At 31.8% G+C, this 20265-nt stretch overlaps 1 protein-coding gene across 2 annotated transcripts in view; it reads left to right on the top strand.

Annotated features, from left to right (window-relative positions):
* Positions 1 to 20257, top strand: part of Smp_165920.1 (dbl related) — a gene marked incomplete at its 3' end in the record, with an annotated part of 33419 nt that extends 13162 nt beyond the window's left edge. For both annotated transcript variants that reach the window (XM_018793516.1, XM_018793517.1), the window contains 10 exons: positions 2647 to 2783; positions 4804 to 4873; positions 6348 to 6655; positions 8016 to 8097; positions 9139 to 9558; positions 10489 to 10787; positions 12244 to 12283; positions 15856 to 16168; positions 17477 to 17595; positions 20198 to 20257. In XM_018793516.1, coding sequence (XP_018648021.1) covers positions 2647 to 2783; positions 4804 to 4873; positions 6348 to 6655; positions 8016 to 8097; positions 9139 to 9558; positions 10489 to 10787; positions 12244 to 12283; positions 15856 to 16168; positions 17477 to 17595; positions 20198 to 20257 — 1848 coding nt within the window. The remainder of the gene's footprint in view (positions 1 to 2646; positions 2784 to 4803; positions 4874 to 6347; positions 6656 to 8015; positions 8098 to 9138; positions 9559 to 10488; positions 10788 to 12243; positions 12284 to 15855; positions 16169 to 17476; positions 17596 to 20197) is intronic.
* Between the last annotated feature and the right edge of the window lie 8 nt (positions 20258 to 20265).

The raw sequence follows: 20265 nt of genomic DNA, 5'->3' as shown, positions 1-20265 counted from the left end.
GTTAACGTTCACAGCTTAGGGAAAAGTTGAATCATTATTTTTCGTATTACTCTTCAAAAAATAATAACCAATAGCTTCCTTTTTAAAACTTTTCATTTTATTGGACAAAACGGGATGGGAAAATTTTTGATCTAAAAAATCTACCAGAATCACCGTGGTGTGAATGCAGTTTTTCCTTATGAACGTTTCTGGCAGTCCTATTTCATTCCTGTGGAACCATTTGTACTTTTTGATCACAAAATTAATCTTCGTCCAATACATCACATACACTATCATCCAAACATACTTTATTCATCTTTGTTTTGAAACAAATAGTGATATGCAAAGTAACCTTACATAATTCACCTTCTCTCTCTCCTATGTACTTTTATGTTTGATATTCAGATGGGTAAGCTAATAATTTACCAAACGATTTACCGATTTTGTCTTGTTCCACATTACTTTCAGTCCTACAGATTACGTTATATTTTTGTGTGTCTATTTGTGTATATCTGTAGTTCGGATCCAACTTGATATATTTATGTAAATATATATACATATATATCGGTCTTTATATACTACTACCTAATGGTGTTAGATCTGGTTTTTCAATTGTTGATCAGTTTTTTGTCTTTACTAGTTAACCTTCACAGTGTTTGTTCGCTGTAATTTAACTTACTGAACTTCTGTTTAGTAATAAAAATACATGAAAACATTATTGTTAGGTAATTGTGTTTGTTTGTGTGGGGTTTGATTGGTTTTGCTGGCTTTCTGTGAATACTTTTAACTGATTGTAAGCCACCTTTGTAGGAATCATTCATTGTTTTTATCTATAACTTATTTCTCTGAGTCTATTTCAGACGACAAGCAATCATCGTTGTGTAATCTGCTTTTTGCTTTCAAAATATTTATACCAATGATTATAATATTTGTATGGAATCCAACAAGAACTTAGATCTGCTTGCACTTTTTGTTATGAGAATAACGTTGTAATCAGTTGTCGATGTCAATAATTGTACTAGTTGATTTTTAGATGCAATAACAAGTTTCTTGCATAGTTGTTTTTTAGTGTGTACGTGTTCATGTTTATGTATAGGGTAAGTACATGCCTTGTACATTTGGGGCTGATGTGCAAGAAATCAACTGTTCACTAATAAAATGATCAAAACGTATTCTAACATGGTAAAAGTATTGATAAGTCATTTTTTATTACTTTTTACAGACGTATTCCATTGATTGTTGTTCGTAATGCTGTTGTTGTAGTTATTAGTGTTGTATATGTTTTGATAAAGTGAACATTTATCGGAATATTGTAAGTTTCCACTTCTTGTTAGTAGTAGTTAGAATAATAACGGTAGTGATGGGTTTTCAGTTAATACATTTCGGTTTTGAGCGATAGGTCATGTTTCCTAACATTACTCCGGCTTATTCAGTTTACTTGCCGAGTAGCACAAATATATATATATATATATATATATATATATATATATATATATATGTCGTGGATGCGTACTGTTAAGGAGTCCCATACTGGGATCAAACGGTGGTCTAGTGCTTCAGGGTTTTTAACGGTTGTTTATGATTGTAATGAAATTCAATAGTCTCCGCAACCCTATACTGAAAATATGCAGTATAGCTTGAATAATAGTGATAATAATCAATAAATCACTTACTGAACTGTCTACTTGATAGAAATTTAAAAATACCAGTATACCTAAACTTTTAGGATATTTTTATACAGAATTTATTCAAACTTCATCCGAATTTGTATTAAAATATCTCGGGTAGATTTTTAGCCTAAAGCAGAGTGTACTGACAGCCTTGTACTAACCAATCAGAATTAGGATAACCCCTTGTGTATTTTACGCAAAATTTGAAGTGCAGTGATAGATGACTTGTATATCATTATTAACTAGATGAAAACTGACAATAATTAATTCTTAAAATGTTCGGAATCAATAAAAATGTTTAGTAATTGACCAAAATACTAACATAAAGTGGTACCTAACCTAACTGGCGAAAAATACCTGCTCCTAAGGCAGATTGTGTGTTACAGTGTAATATTCTCCCTTTCTAAGTCTTCCTCTAAATCTTGACCATTTGTGCTAAGGCGCTGGATTATAATTAATGTCAGTACCTATCGTAAACGGTAACCTTAATTTTTAAGCCCAACTCAAAACCCCAACCTTATTCTTCATACCTAATGCAACCTTTCTGCACTATCATCTATGTCAGTTAGTAACGCAAACTCTGTGGAGTGATAACCCTTACTCAGAATACTTTTGTGACTCCTTATATATAAATCTGATCTTTTTCACTTACCATAAGGAATAATTTTGGATGTGAAGGTTAATTATCCAGATCATAGCTGTTATTCCACTGTTTTTTATTGGTTTCTATTGTTTATTGTTTTGAAATTATGCAGCGTTCCCTGATTGGCTGATAATTTCCCCAAGTTCATCATTGCATTATACTTTTATCAATTTTTCCTCAGGTGATATGATATTTGGCGAAAATGTTTTGATTTTGCTTTTTAAAATTTATTTGACTATCTAAAATATTCCATTGTGATTTTAAATTAATTAATTTAGACTTTCAGTTGAACAGACTAAAATATGAATATTTGTTGAATTCTATAAATTTTCTGTATATTTTATTTGTTTTTAGGTAGTGTGGTTAGATTCTATTGATAGTGCTAATAATAACGAGCTGGGGACTCGTTCGTATCCACAGCCAACATTTATGCGTGATAATCAAAATCGTCTTTTGTGTAATTGGCCGGAATTATTACATTTTCATAGAGAGTAAGGATTGGTTTATCTTCTTTTATCATTAGGAAAAAACATTTTCAGAATGTGATTATCGGTTGCCTATTTTTACTTACCATTTATAATTAGAAGCAATTGTTTTCACCGTTTTATTCTCAGTATCCTATTTTTAATCTAACTTTTGCATACTTACTGTGTCAAAGAAAGTTTTTTTTAATATTCATGATAGATATTTCCTTTTCATGGACAAATGTGGTGGTTCGATGTCAGACGAGATCTTGTCATACATTCATTCATTTATGACCATTAGTAACCTGTATCACTTGTGGTGTAGGTAAGATGTTCGTCTACCAACCAAATGGCGTCTAGATGCAGACTAACGGGTTGGGGTCCATGTGATAACTACGACCAGTGATTGGAGATGCTTTGTAACGCAGCTCAGAATCGTCCACAGTGGTCCAGGTGCTTTTACTCTTTATCTTCCTCTCGATATCGACTTCCAATATTCCTTCATTCATTCCTTTCATTATTATTATTATTATTATTATTATTATTAATGGCTTTATTCAATGTTATATTTTTGGTACAGTATAGAATTATCAGAACAAAGTATTTCAACAAGTTTCCTTTTCTTACATCTTGATCTGTCCTGACGATAAATATTGTAATCTTGCGGTGATACTGAGCAGTCGTCTTGTAAATCATTTAACCAGGATTCTTGAATTGTGATTACATCATAATTACGATACATGTTTAGACTTGGTAGGAATAGAAGACACACCACATTGCCAATTAATGATCGCCAGTTAGATGTTAGCAGTTCAGAAGTCGACATCTGGATAGTGTTGATTCTTTTCAATGCATATTGCCAGTAACCATGGTGTCTCTGATTGTACTTTTTTGTAACTTGTACAGCAAAACATCGTATACTTTTCATAAACGCTCCTGAATAGATGATGTGATTAATAGACATGATGATGTGTTAAAACAAACAAAAATAGAAAACTTGTTGAAATATCTAGATGGAACGAACAGGTCGCCTAGGTACTCAAGCAGGCCGCCAGTGGTTGTTAAATGAATTATATTCTCAATGTTTATTTTGTTAAATTATTGTCATCCATACCACATCATTTTGATCTCTTTTGCAACTCATTTTATACTTGTCTCGTTTTGCTCATGTGGTATGACTACTCGAGCCAACCCACATATGTCAAGCTCTACATTGTTGATGACTGGCTGAATTTGCTGTTAAAATCTAAGTGTATTTTGATAGGGAACTGAAAGTTTCACTTGTTAAATACATCAATGGGCTTTTTTCTCATTTCTCTACGTGTACTGGATTTTATTGTCGACTTTCCTGTCATTTTGCTATGATTTAAAAATTAATTGACAGAATAATGTGATGAAATCAATCAGGTGGTTGTTAGATTTTATTAAACTTTTTATTCTGAAATTCATCAACACTACTGGATTTATCTTGTTAACCGACAAAAAAGGACGTTACACATTGAAGGTCAAACTGCGCAAAAGTACAATATTTTGATGGAGTTTTGTTCTCTGGGAACAAAACTCCAACAGATTCACATTATTACTCAAAATTTATAGAAATCTACGAAATTATTGCATCTGTATCATGGCTGTTTGAAACATAGAAACATGGCCATGATGTATGATGCTGATTTTTCGTTTTAAAAATCTTTTCGCTAAATTTCTTTTATTTCTATGCTTCTTAGTACTGATATTTTCGATAGAGCGTTTTTATTGTTTGCTACATATGACTTAGATCTATCGTATATCTTTTTACCAAACGATTTTAGTCTTGGGAAACACTATGATCTTTATCATACTAGCTGGTGTTAGAAAATAAATGTCAGTTGTTTTGCAGATCATATCTACTTAACATAGAAATTTCAATGTAGTTAATATATGTCACACATTAACCTCTTTGTATGTTTTTACTAATATTTTATCAGTTTTAAAAGGATTGGATTTAGTAATCGGTATTTTTCTCACAGTCCCTTGCTTTTGCTTGTTTTTGTTTTTCTCATTTCGCTAGCATATTACTACCGCATTTAATACAATGCAATGGAAATGCAGGAAAACTTAAAAATTGGGTATCTCAAATGGTATGTTTGTTTTAGCTCTTAACTAATGTTTTATTTTATCAACTAACTTACAAGTGATTGTGTGTCTTTTTTTCATTAATGAAAATATTTGACTTTTCTTTATTGATTAACGTCCATTCGTATACGACTCGTTTGATAGTGAATTTTACCTCTCTTACTGTACTCTAGTATCTATGTGCTAACCTTCTGTCTATATTCTGATTGAATGTTAGCTTAGTTACCGAAGGACTAAAATGTTAACTAATATGTTACATGTTTGAACATTATTACACCTTATTCGGTTTGAGCAATCGGCTAGTATCACTAGCATTCACGTGAGCCAATGTAGTTCAAATCCAACTACTTATACCTGGATTCGGTAAATGATTAGTTAATAATGAACTGCTGTAAAGAGTCTATGTTATCTACTGAATAGATGCATTTTAGAAGTAAACTTACAGTCGATGTAGATTTGATCTCACTGTATTCTCTATAAAAAATTACTACAATTTGTGAACTTTCGGATGAAATCTTTCGTTATACAAAGAAAGCTAGATATGTAAATAAATAGTATCCTCTTCCGGAAAACTTTTTCTAATGTTCTTCATTTTCGATCATATATCTCTTTGTCTTTCTAAAAGTCAGTATGCAGTTTCCTGTTATCAGATTCAGTCTATAATTTACGTGTGGGGTGTAGAACTATAATATTTCTTATCATTTGTAGTATCGCATCTTACTTTTTCACTGGTTTATCAATTCCTACACAACATTTGGTAGAAACTTTGGTAATTCACTCTAACTACTCTAGTTTTTGTATTCAGTGAAGGGTCGAAATACTTATGCTTCTCATTGTTTAGGAGTGGTTCGGTAAATACTTTCACTGTTTTTTTTCTGTTGCTCCTTTTATCTCTCTCCTCTGTCCATTGTGTACTTGGACTTGGTTTTTTCATACAGTTTATCTTTTAGCATTACATAAATTTCGAGTACTAATTCTCTAAGTTTTGGTCTATTTTGAATGCTGAAATATTTATGTATTTTGTTGTGCTGTCTTCTTCATTGTTATCACTACTAACTTCTTACTACACTTTTAACCAGATCATTGGGATTTTCGTTTTATTATAATAACCCCTTATTAAGTAAACTACACGATTCTTATCAGTGATAAATCGTTTTGGCTAGATCTGATTGAAAAGAATATTATTTCATCACATATTTTGCTCTATATGATTGAAATGGTAAAAATGTAACTGAACTATTGAATTTCGCGTCACTATTTATAATATCTACACAGTTTGAATCTTAATGTCTATGAAGTAGATATACAATAGTGTAGGTTCAATCGCTTACCATCCACTTTTGTATGTTCAATAGTCATAGAGATAATATTTCAGTATTTGCATCGATTGCACATTACCGCTTCGTTTTTTTCCCACGTAAGTAATGATTTGAAATGAAAACTTATAAAAGATTTTCTGTTGTTGCCTATCATCTTTAGGTCCCATATCTGGTAGACTTATACACAATTTATTGTTCGCTTCATGATTGTGCAGTTCAGCTCGGCGCTGCCCTTGAAAAGGATCGTATTTATTCTAGCTGGTTAACTGCATGCAATGAAGAGGTCTATCGGAGAGAAATGTCAATAACGAAAATGAATGGTAATGAGTCTTCTACTGTACCACCTACTGAACTAAATCGTCCTATATTACTGTTTAGTTCTCGTCTTGTGACACCTGTACAGCGTTTTCAACGATATCATTTACTATTGGATAGACTTGTTCAACATGAAACTAATGAACTTGACCGGTAATTCTTCCATTATCTTATTTTTTTGTTTGAAAAATACTATAGTTAGCTGACCACTTATTGGCGGTATGGAACAAACTAAAACAGAATTATTTTGTATATTTTTAATGTTATAACATAAAGCAATACTGAGTTTTTTTGATTATAGATTGTCCCTTCCGATTTTGTCTGTAAATTATAAGACAGTGGATAGGTAACAGGTATTTCATGACTCTACTCCACCCTGTTCCGGATTTCATGATTCATCAGTTCAAATAAAAAATATAAATTTTGGTGTGTTTAGTTTATTTACCTAATTTTACACATGAAGTTGTTTAAATATCAACTAATTGTTTACTTCAGTAGTGATATAAGCAAGTTGGTTATTACCTAGTCCGACTATATAGTCAGCGCCTCTCAAAGCGTAGTACACAAACGTGTATGGGGTTACTCAATTGCATTGGCTTACCATTAACACATCAGTGTTTATTTTTCCCTTGCATCTTCCATATTCACTGTCAGATGTATTTGGAGATCTCAGGCAAAGTTTAGTTTATGGGTTTCTGGAAGTTATTTCATTGTGCTCATCATAGATAGAATAATGAGTTATAAGCTTAGTATTTTTCAAAAAAAATATGTCCTATTAACGTAGTTCTGGTAAATATTTGCGTCTTTTCGTCAATATTTGTCTATCTTTATGAATTCTTAGCAATTCATTACTGTCATTGTTTCATCGGGGATGGTATATTATCACAATTGACTGGTTGGAGACCGATATTTAAGTTAGTGTTCATGAAGTGGATCAAATCACACAGCAGGATATTAAATTGTGTTGCATGCCTCGTTGATTGTTGTTGAAAAATGTTATGTTGCTCTTAATGAAAAATCTTCCAGGTTTCGGTTTGTTTTCAGCGGAGAAAGTATATGTTCAATGTAAATAGATTTCCATGACAGAGTAGTGACAAAATCATTTGTTATTACTTAAATTTAACTGATTTTCCAAAATTATTAAATCAACATTAATTGCATCTTAAATAATCTACGGTATATCCATGTGATTAATCCAATGACCTCAATTGTACGTCAACTAGGTAGTTCCCTCAAATGTGTTGATACACCCTGACACTAAGTAGTAACAATCGTTAAAATTTGGGTCAATGTAACTTCACAAGTCAACTTCAAATACCTAATATTTAAACAGAGAACACTATCGTGCTATATCTTGTTTTTGTGTAATTAATAATCACCACATTATGTTACAGTCAGGCGATGAATCCTTTTGTTTTCTTATTAAAACCAGTCCAAATATTAATTATTTGATTAAATATCTACTTTTTCCGAAGTATTTATATTAGTTGTAGTATGTTTCTTAATTATTTAGCTGTGACCTACAGTCGGCCCATAAAGCTATTTTGGAATTATGTGAAACAGTGAATATTGCTATGCAACTTCGTGGTTTATCGGTAAATTTTTAATACGAAATGTTTCTTGAAATATTTCTTTTTTTCGAAAAATTACATTGATCTTTAATGCAAATGATCACAATGAGTGAAGTTCTTATCAAAATATATTCATTTCAAAAAAGTTAGTGAATATTCCCTAGTTATCAGAGAAACAATGTCTGTATTGGGACAATATTGAAGAGTTGTAGGATTGTTAATAAGCTAATTAAGTAGTAAAGCTCTAATACAATTATTCCGGACTTACTTGTACACATATACAAATAGTCAGTTAAACAAAGTACGTAAAGATAACGAACCATCCAAGAATAACCAAAGTCCTTAGAACAAATTTTTATAACATCGTTCTATATTGGTGCTCAAAAAAACTCATTGCTATTCGAAGTGGATGCTGAGGCAGCTTTTTAAAACGATACTTCATTATTAATTCATTCAACTGGGAGAACATAGCATCATAAAAATTAAAAGTATCTTCTGTACAATATTCAAATCGTAGCCACAAATAGTTGGTATTATAATCATCAGTATAAGCTTTGAATAAAAAAATATTAACACAGATATTTTACCCCAAATTGACAAGCATCTCACTGTTTAATATTGGAATTTAAAGTATTACCGCCTCCACTATGCATCGAGGTCTCATGCAAATAATGATAGAAAAGTCATAATTCACTCAGTAGCACTGTTTTTCTATTTGTTCTCTGTACTAATTAGAAACATACTTGATCATAGACAATTGTAGATAGATTTCACATGATAACTAACTGACTGGTAGATGCGTAAATATGTCATTAATATTTTATTATTTACGTAGTTATCGTTTAAAATTCAGTATATATATATATATATATATATATATATATATATATATATATATATGCTTCAATTATCACGTACATATCACAACCAAATTTCTAATGGTTTCCATCAGTATTATTGTACTGCTGTTTTAAAAACCGAAAGTTAGCTGAATTAATTCAAATTTTTAACTGTAACTGGTATAAAGTTTTACATTGATTCCTTTCACAAATATTTTCCCTAAAGGTTCGTCCATCTGCATTGGGCCCATTTCTATTGCAAGGAGATTTTACGATATCTCGTGATGATGTACGATTTATGCCTAGTAAACAACGTCATGTTTTCTTATTTACAAATGCTATATTACTCACTAAATACCGTACTTCACCAAATTCAATCATACCTGTTTTGATTAATTCAAGTACAGTGATAAATTCTGCAATTTCAAATATATCACAAGATCATTCTGTTGATTCCTATGAAAAATCTACAAATACTTATTCAGCATACAATCAATCCAATAATGCATCAGGCACAACATCCAATTTATTGGCTTTCACTAAATCACTTACATCTAGCAGTGGAAACAATAGTAATAATCTTACTCCAACCAATATCCCGACTTTTACTTCTCTTCCTTATTATGAGATTAAACAAGAATTAGAGGTAAGTGTTAGCCCACTAGTAATATATTGCTTTTATTCTTATTAGTATGATTAGATATTATCCATAAGTTTCTTTTAATTCATATCGTAAAATTTATAAAATCACTTTGCTGTTAACCAGCATCTTCAGTAAATTTCAAAACAACTATTTTCTTACTTCACTGTATTCCTACATTCTTTGTCAATTCGATCGAATAATCATATAAATTATTAATAATTTTAATATCATATTCATAAACTTAATGGATCGTAAGGTTGTTTATAGTGCTTTCACAAATTAATCATGTTATCTTTTCTAACTCTAACCTTAAACCAAGACCTTTCGTTGTATTACCATATTGTTTACCCGAGGTTGAATCACTTACTAGTGCTTAACATTTAGAGAAGTTAATTAAAAAGTCAGTATAATTGTCATCTAGTATTCAGAAATGAAATTCAAGTTATCTCTCCATACTTTTCATTTCTAATGTCTAGAAATGCTTGTTTCGAATAAATGTAGGCATTCTACTTATGTACATTTCAATATGAAATGAAATAGTAACTGTAAATCGCTAACTACAGTTTAGTTGGTTCACACTCTGTTGAAGTGCACTTGTCGTTCACTGGTTTACGTATTAAACTTTCAACTATTAAGTTAAAACTCTGAAACTTACTTTACCTATCACTTTTTTTGGTCAATCAGATAAATAAGTAAACCAAATAACCTTATTTTCAGACTTGTATTCACTGGTTTCCATGTCTTTTTTTCAGTTTGTCGTAGAGAACATGTTCATCTTATAGTTCTAAGTAAGCGTAACTGAAAAACTAAGTATAGATTTACGTGATCAGTCTCATGGGACACATTGTTTAAAGATTATTACAACTACCAAACTTCTTATAACAAGACTGATTTATTTATAAGGTTTATTTGTTTTTTTTTGTGTGTGTTTAGCTTTCCAAAATCGGTTTAACTCCTCATTTCCATGGGGATCGTCGTCGGTTTGCTATATGGACTGCTAAACGTGCAGTCACTTATATTTTTCAATCATCTGATCCTGCTATCAGAGATACATGGGTTAAAGCTATAAATGAATTATTAATGGTGCAATTACTTCGTGATCGTTATAAAGTTCTAAATAATACTGATATACAGAGTACAAAAATATTAAATACTGGAGAACTCTGTTCCAACTCAAATATATCTGATCGTAGTAAAAGCTTACCAGTTAGTAGCAAAGCGTTGTCACACAAGTAAGTTTCTCTATGTAATTTAACTTTGGTAATATACCTAGTGGGTTATGTATGACACAGTCTGTTAGAGAAATACTAGTTGAGTATTTATTTGTTAATTAACAACTTTGGTTATCTGTTTAAGCACTGAAAGATCCTAGTGCATTTATGCTGTGTGTTTTGCCCCCGTTTTTTCCATAATTTAGCCTTATGTTCATTCATCGAGTTTATCCGAATATTTGTTTTCCACTGTGTTATTCGTTTTTACTTGTGTAAGGGTCAATACATTTCTCCAAAATTTTAATTGTTAGGCATGGTTACTGTTGATAGACCTGTAGCATACGGTTTCAAATATTTGTTATTTCAAACACCACCCTACCTGCTTCAGTTTGACGGACTTTGTGGTATAGTTAGCCGTCACATAATCGATACGCCTGAAACTCATATACATTAATTAGTACCTATAAATTGAGTTGCATTGAAATTCTAAAAGAAAGTTATGGTCATAAGTATGAATATTCCTCGATGTATTTCGACTTAGATACCTTAGTAGTATCTATAACATGTCTATCTAAGACCCGTATTCAAGACTCCATTAAAGTACTACAAATTTGATCTCCATCTATCGCTTCGAAAAGCTTGTTTCACGTGCATTTATCCGGGTACCCTGTGGCATTTTCGTCTGGTTTTGCTGGCGTTGGTGCCGCACTAAGCGCTAGAACTGAGGCGACAATTACCTATTGGATCCTCACTAACATTCGATTATGTGCTGTTAGATTGGGAAACTACAAAGTGCGAAGAAATCGGTCTGAGAAACGATGTCTTTTCGTCATCCCCGCCTATACTTCGACAGATTGCAGCCTGGATGCAATAAAGGATTGGTTTACTAGAAGTTCGCTGTTCTTCTAATGAAAGTGCGTTCGACATATATTGTAGTGCTAACCTGAGACTTAAATGTTCAGGTCGGGCATCTAGGCACAGAAGAGAGTCGTTTAGGTGGCCGATGGGGACTTATTGGTCGCAGATGAAGTCTGATAGAGTTGTCCAAACCCACCATTCATCTTCAACCTTTCTGTCGATGACGTTCTGGAAACAGATCTGATGAATGTGGGTAATGGTGACATGAATCCGTAGCCTGGAGAAGAACGTTTCGACCTTGTGTATGTGGATGATATTGTCCTAATGTGCGGTGGTACCCATGCCATGCTATCCTCAACTAATCAGTTGGCAGTCAGCGTCTTCTAAGTGCAAAGTACTTTCACAAGACTGGCAGGGCTCTGATCCTGCACCCACTCTTGACAGTATACGGAGAGAAGTAGTCGAGAAGTTCGTGTATCTGGTTAGTTGCGTAAGTACTATATATATATATATATTTTTTTTCACACTGTCATTGTATTATGTTTTCTTTTAGATAGGATTTTATTCGTCATAGTTAGTATTCCATTGTGTCGTTTTTGATTCTTTTTCTTTTTATTAGAAATCAAACGGGAAAAGGATCAGTTGTATCATTACCATCTGTAGTTTATCAGAATTCCAACAATAAAATAACATCAAATCAATAATTAGTCGGTAACTGATTTCTTCAAGTGTGCAAATCTTATTCTTTCATTTTTTTCTCTTTTCCATCTATTTTTATTATATTTTAGTTTTAACTATTTGTATGTGTACATGTACAGTTAGATTCTTGATTATTTATCACTGCAACTTATCATTTTTCTGTTTTCTATTGTAATTACTATTTCCTTTGTGTAAATCCACTTACCTGACTAATTATCATTTATGTCTTTAGAAATGCGTGTTCATATATCATCGTTTCTACCCTCTTTTCTTCTTCTCTTTTTCGTTTTTTAATCTGTGTTATTTATTTTTTGATTTGATTGCATCCATCCATCCATTCGTTCATTTATACGATTTTCCTTCAATTAACTTTATCATTGAAATCATCTCATTAGTCCTTAATATTGCTATATTATATCTTCTTTGTTTATATGTGTGTTTGTTGGATAAATATGGAAAGTGTCTTTTCTTAAACACATTCCGATTATTTTTATTACTATGATTATTCTATCAAGTTGTAAATTTTTCCTTTTTTTTCCTATTCAAGAAAAATTTAATATTTTCGAATCAATTCGGGGTTTTTTTATTTTTCGTTCTTTTCAATATTTCCGCTTTTCATAATAACTTACATCATCCACACCTAATTATTCATCATAACTTTTCATTGTTTTTTTTTCTCCAAGTGGTTTTATTTTTCTTAAAAGAACAGATATATGTAAAGTTAATTAATAATAGATACAATAATTAGATAAAATGTTGATCTTTTATCAAATTAAAGAAACTTCTTATTTCTTGTCAATTTTTTTTCGACCAATTTTCCATCTGTTAATTTTAACAGATACAATTTTATTTTGACTATTATCATAATATAACTGTTTATTGAAGTTGAAAATTTACTCAGACTAGTGTATTTGTGTATATGTCCATACACAGAGTCACTTATTTAGTACACTCATCGACGTACACATACGTACATTTGTTCTTTTCAGTTGTTTGTAATCATCATTATATACTGTACTGGTACTGGATTGTATCATATTCCGGTAATTCCTTTACATCAATCAATGTAAAAAATTTGAAACATAAGTTGTATATATCCGGTTGGATTTTATTATATAGATGTATAATAATGAATGGCTAGAATAAATATTTTCTGTTTTCTGCTACTCTCTACATTTTGTTTGCCGAACTACCTTTTCTACATTGACTTATTGTTTATTAAAAGCAGGCCAATTCAGCCTTGTTAACTTGGTAATTAGTAATGTGCTCCCCTATAATTAGTAATGAAAATTAATAATTTGATTGTGATAAACAGGGTTAAATGTATATACACTGCTGTTGTCCAGGTCTCTTTGATTTTATACGATTTCATGATATCGTTTTTGTGGGGACAGTTGTTTATTTTCCATAATCTATTGTGCATATTTTTGATTACTCTAATTTCTTTTTGATTTTAGATTTCTATCTTTCGGTGTTTCTATGTTAACTTTTTTTCTCTCTTCAAACAGCTTTCCAGTCATCTTTTTCAGTGTCTTGGTTTTTTTTATTGGATTCTTTTAATAGCAGTGTTGCTTTATTCACAAAAATTCAGTTTATCTTTCGTTTATTCAAGTTGACAGACACGAAATAACGACTTCTATTTATTTTTCAGATTAAAGAGAGGAGAAAATCAGTCTGTTTTGTTTTTTAGGTATTGTTTATACCATTACTACTTTGATAACATACATAATTGCTATATATATATTATCTAGAGAAATATATTTTGGTAATATTATGCTAGACTTTTTACTCTAAGATTGAATTCCTTTGGATTACGCATGAAGTGTGTGTTTGCCTGAAAATCAAGTTTTACTTCTATCCATTATTTACTCCTGTCATTTAAAGCTTTTAAGCATAATAGCAGTAAAGAGTACTCTGTCAAAGTTGGTTTAGTGTTATGTTGTTTAAATAACTGTCGCATAAATGCTTTAAAGAGTGTACTTTATTTTTATTCAGGAGTCAGTTGATTAATTTATCAATTGAAATGATTCATTATTAGCTTAATAGTTAACGTAATTTTTCACTGAATTATTTGATTGAAGTGATTATACAGTCTAAATACCTGGAATACAGGTTTAAACTTTCTTTTGCCTACTTCGCTTTTGTCACGTGGACGGTATCACATATAAGGTGCGCTCCGAATACGAATTTAAAACTTGTTTATAGTTACTTGGCTCAACATCAAACTTCTAGATATTAGGTCCTATGTTTAAACAGCACAATACTATTTCTAATCGTCACTTAAAAAATACTATAAGAAAATTGATTCTGAAATCTATCACTTGATTACTGATATCTCTTAAGTGATATGTTTAATAAGTTTTTATCCTTCAAAACTACAAATCGTTCTCAAATGTCTTTGATTTTTTTATGAAAGACTTTTAAACATTTCCAAATCAAAATATCTATCGCTCATAATCCGATGAGAAACAGAAGTACATGATCTACATTTTTATTTTTTTGTCTAAGCCACATCCGATGGCAAGTTGCTGTCCTGGCCAGGATTGTGTTTTGATGTGTTCACACTCAGTCCTAATTTGAGTGATATCAAACACTAACGCTCTGATTGTTTTAATTTTTAAACTGAATATTGGATGAATTCACTTGGTATTGTTTGTTTGAATCTTCCCATTGATGCTTAGGATTGCAATTGATCAGTCTCTTATTAGCGTATGTGCATACCGTGCGGACTGCCTCAATATCGCCTTAATTCACAAGCATTATAAGCAAAGATGGATAGTGGCTAGGTGGCTAGTAGTGGAATCCAAGACGCGTATTCGTTCTATTTGGGACTGGTCAGGTGGATGCACCTCCATCTCAGAGTTGGTGTCTACTCCGGGACTCAAACACCGTACCACTTAGCTACTGAGTCCAGGTAGCCACTAGCTTGTGTGCAATGGGGTGAAGTTCTAATTCACTTGGTGTTGTTTGTTTGAATATCCCCATTAATCCAGTTTGAAGCGAGCGGTACTGGGTTGGAGTCCCAGAGTGAACATCAACTCTGAGATGCAGGTACATACAGCTGACCAGTCTCAAACAGGACGAAACACGCGTCCTTGATTCCTCTGTTACTATCCATCTTTGCTTATAATGAATATTGGATGATTTTTTCTGAAGAAGCAACTTACACCAAGTCTCAGAATGTCAGAAACTAAATTTTCTACTCATCGGGATGTTCTGAATATGTTTTGTTTTCTGACTTGTAGCATCTGTCTAAATTAAAGCAACATGAGTTCTATCGTGGATCACATTATTATCATCTGTTTATTGAAATAACTGAATATTCCATGTAGATGAAACGATAGAAAATCTATAAAACTTTTAATGTAATGTATTCTTAAAATAATCTTACCATACTTTATAACATTTCAGTCATCACTGTAACACATTCAATAATACAGATTAGGCACTATGAATTTTTAGGAGATTATGCGTTCAATAGAAATCAAATTTAATTTGAACACTGTATTCAAGTTTTTTTCTGCGTCTTTAGAATTTAGGATCAAATTCCGGTTCAAGGTTTCCTGAATTTGATTGGTCTCATTCATTTACTACTGCTTCGTTTAGTTCTGATACTTCAAAAGAGAATAATGAACAGGATAGTAATATCGATATCAGCAGTAATGAACAAATAAAAAATGAAACTGACGACGATGATGATAATTGTCAACTTTTGAATGTTAGGCAATTTTCTATTGGAATATATTCTGTATTAAAGGATACCGTTGATAAATTTCAACTAGCATTTCGTGACTTACAGTCATCTCAAAAACAACTACAAGATCAACTGATTGCGTTAGATCAAGGTTAGTTTAGTGTATTTTTATAATTTCGTTACAATTCTGAATATCTTTAATCAGATTTAAGGATCATCACAATGTAGAAATTTCTGTAACTTCTTAAACACTTACACTTTTGTGTGTTTATGTAAGAAAACATTAATGATACAGATAAACGATACAAGTGAAAGGAAAAGAGAATGGTTCCAACATGAGATCCGATCCGGTGATGGGAAATAATGCGTTTCAACTACTTAGCCACTTTTCATCGTAGTCCCGATGTACTAAGTTCGGTCTTTTTAAAGTCGAGTAATTCATTGGTTAGTTGAAAAATGGCCTTAATTAGATTATTATCTAATCTAACAGACTGTTGCTCTGATTTTTCCTTTAATTTCTAATGAAGTTTCAATTTCATAATAATATATTTAGAAAACAAAAATGAAACCTTCTCGCATATTTAAGTATGTTCAGGTAGATGGGAAAGCAACAGTAGAAAATGAGGGTACATTATTTGAATAAAACTGATAAATAGATGAGTTATTTCGATCGAACACTTGTGAGAAAGTTGTCAATCGGTTGTTTTAATGTATTAGCAACATATTGGTCAATCGATATTCATAATGGGCATAAATTCATTTACTTTTCATCACAGATTGTTGTGAATAATCAAATATTTGTTATATTCCCCCTCATAATTGTACAAACATTCCTCCTGTCAATCCCTAAATAATTCAGAGCATTTTTTGATTAACAATTATCAACAACAAAAAGGCTAGTCAATTATATTCATAGTTATTTTCAAACTAGTGCTTACTACCTGTTCTACAGTGATGGATTATCATTATATGCAAATGATTAAAAGGTTAATTGGTAACTGTCAGCTAACTATATTAATCATCAATGTGTAGTTTTCCGATTTTCTTAACAGCTTCGTTTATTATATCTATTAACCTTCCTCCTTAGTATTAATCTGTGATGCCCTTTACTGCCCGTTAAGTTTCCACTTTAATGGGGTTCTTTTTAAGCATTTTGTAATGTTAACTCATGTAAGACTGAAGTAAAATATATTTATGGGTTTCTATTGAGCAAACTAACTTTTTAACTATCAGATCTATTCCAATTATCCGATATTCTTTTTTGGGCTTTTTTAAATTCAACAAGCAGATGGTTTAGAATATGTACAAATAATTCAACTTCATTCAAATCATAGACCAATATTCTTCCTAAATATTTTTTTTATTTTTGACAAGAATTTACTGTTCCATTTCGACAATATTATTAATATTAAATTAGAAAATATTTTTATGTTGTTTCTCTTCAACTCTTGAAATCAAGCATTAGGTCGATTAGCTAAAGCTCAAGATAGTCCTCTGAATCTAGAACCCTTTGTATTGGTACTACAAGAATATAAACAACGAATATCGAAAGTACATAATTCTTTACGTATTTCACAGGTTAGTGTACTAGTATAAAAATTGTTTCGAATTATATATATATATATATATATCATAATACGTCTTGTTAATAGTTAGTTAACATGACCTTTTACAAACCTTTATATCTGACTAAGCAGCTCAACTTCAGACTCATGTTTACTGTAATTGTGTTCACAATTTTAGCAATGCTCTTGCGTACATGCAAGTACATTTATGTACAATAGTGACTTTCTATACTATTTTCAAACTATTTGTCACCACCACCCTTTTCAGTTTTATATCTATGATTAGAACATTTTTTTTCATCATATGCTAATTGTTTGTGCCGTATACGTAGCTGTTTTATTTTTTTTATCATCATGTAGTAGAGATTAGTTACTGATACTGTTAACTAATTGACACTGAAAACTATTTTGAATTTTTTGTTATGACACATTTTAAATTCAATTTTGAGAGATCATCAAATAATAGAGAAAGTGATGCAGTTTATTTAACATTATAAACACTTAAACCATCGAATACCGGTTCAGTGGTTTGTATATATTGAGCTCCCAGAACGTGACGTGATTGCTTTAGGTTCGATCCTCGGTGGGGTCGCGAATGTTTATTTTATTATTTATTTAAACACATGAATATTGGTACAAGGAAGCACCAGATACATATGCGCCGCACAAATCTCATTCGATTTGTGTGATGGCTGTGATACTGCACAGGTGCCCAAACTGAAGCAGGTGGTTTACTTAGGAGGTCATACTCGGAGCCTATGACCTAAAGGTCTGATCCACAAGGCAGTAGAGCATCGTGAGGAGATGCAGTTCCATGGTAGCCTGTGACCAACGATTGATTCACACGCCATTTGTTCCTTCAGGATACTGGAGCCAGCCCATGTGCACCATTGATTTGGAATCAGGGTTTTCCAACTCCCCTAGGTGGACTTTGCGTGTCTGCCAACCCGGTTAAAGTGCCGGACATTCGCTTTTCGTCCTCTCAATTTCGTAAACAACACCCTCGCCTTGAGAAGGTAGTGAGTAGGACTTCCCTGGCAGAGGCTATATATTCGCGTGGTCATGTGAGAGCATTTCGAGAGGAAGGGTGGCCCCTCCCCACTCTCGGTCGTACCAGGGCATTCGGGGGCCAAATGCTGATTGCTGAGGAATCCTGTATCGGGACTGAATAGCTACTCGATCCTCCTAGTTTCCACTTGTTGTCTGACTACAATTAATCCATAATAATATAAACAATAATAATATTAATTCTCAGAGATTTTGTTATTTACTTAACTTTAGCAGTCATTGGATATGCTCATTTGTGTCTACATTGCATATTTTTTGAAATTCTTTTCTAGTTGATCACAGACGGAATATTTATTTTCTTTCTTGATGGGAATTATCCTTTTCATCTATTTATTCCATAGAGTTATATTGTGATGTGTTTAGCTATTTTGCCATTGTAACCTAGAGATATTGAGTTGATTCTTCTAGCTAACTATGCTGACCATATTTAGATATTTTGGTAAATAGAATTGAACTACGGTGTATAATAGACTCTATTTTATTAGTTTATCCCGTAGAAGAGAATGCTATTTCATTTTATGATTAAAAATACAAAGCTTTATTTTTATCGGCTGTTTAATACTAAATTATTAACTTTTAATATCATAAAATTTATGTAATATCTATAGTTACCCTCTTTAAATGTATATACTTTATTTTATAGTATATAAGGCAACGGATAATTCAAATTTCAAGTTGCGTCGTTTCATTTAGATCCTTGTTGGAATAAAGTATGATGTTTAGTAACACATGAAACTGGTCCTAGTATCAGTAATTGTTGTAATCAGAAGTGCATAGAATTTTCTTTGATTATGCTTCTCAAACTCTGATAGAGGAGTGAACATCTATGCAAAGCGTCTTTAAATGGCATATTTTCTTAGGAAAGTACATATTTGTATGTAAATTTTTGACCAAGGTATTTCATCCCATTGATCAAGGAAATTGTGTTATTAATTAATTGAATAAGTTAAATTCATTGTTACCAACCAACATATAGTTTGTTCCATATTGCATACTTCATCATATCACTAAAGTATATCTTCGATTTGTGAATGCCCTCGTAGACAGCTAATCCCTACCTATGAATTTTGTCTAGAAAGTATTGTTGTTTATTGAAACAATTTCTAAACATTCACTTTTAATTCATTTTTGTACTGTTTGTTCGAATCTTCCGATTGATGTTCAGGGCTGTAATTGAATTAGAACTTCACCCCATTGCACACAAGCTAGTGGCTACCTGAACTCAGTAGCTAAATGGATAACGCGATGGCGTTTGGGGCGAGCAGTACGGTGTTTGAGTCCCGGAGTAGACACCAACTCAGAGATTCAGGTGCATCCATCTGATCAGTCCCAAATAGGACGAACACGCGTCTTGGATTCCACTGCTATCCATCATCCACCTTTGTTTACGATTCACTTTCAATCTATTGTGTACTCACATTTTACATAGTTTATCGATAATCATATTTTTCCTATGAAGAATCATTTGTCTTCATTAATAATATAATTACTTTTTAATTCGTATGTAGTTATTTATTTTGAAATACATAATTTCCATTTGATTTTAGGATAGAGTTTTTCGTATTCATCAAAATATTCAGGCGAAGAAAATCACTTCCTTAAAATAATTTCCTGT

This window comes from Schistosoma mansoni, chromosome 1 (assembly GCF_000237925.1).
Source record: "Schistosoma mansoni strain Puerto Rico chromosome 1, complete genome".
Taxonomy (NCBI): Eukaryota; Metazoa; Platyhelminthes; class Trematoda; order Strigeidida; family Schistosomatidae; genus Schistosoma; species Schistosoma mansoni.
Note: the sequence above shows the minus strand (reverse complement) of the source record. Positions and strands in the feature narration are given on the sequence as shown.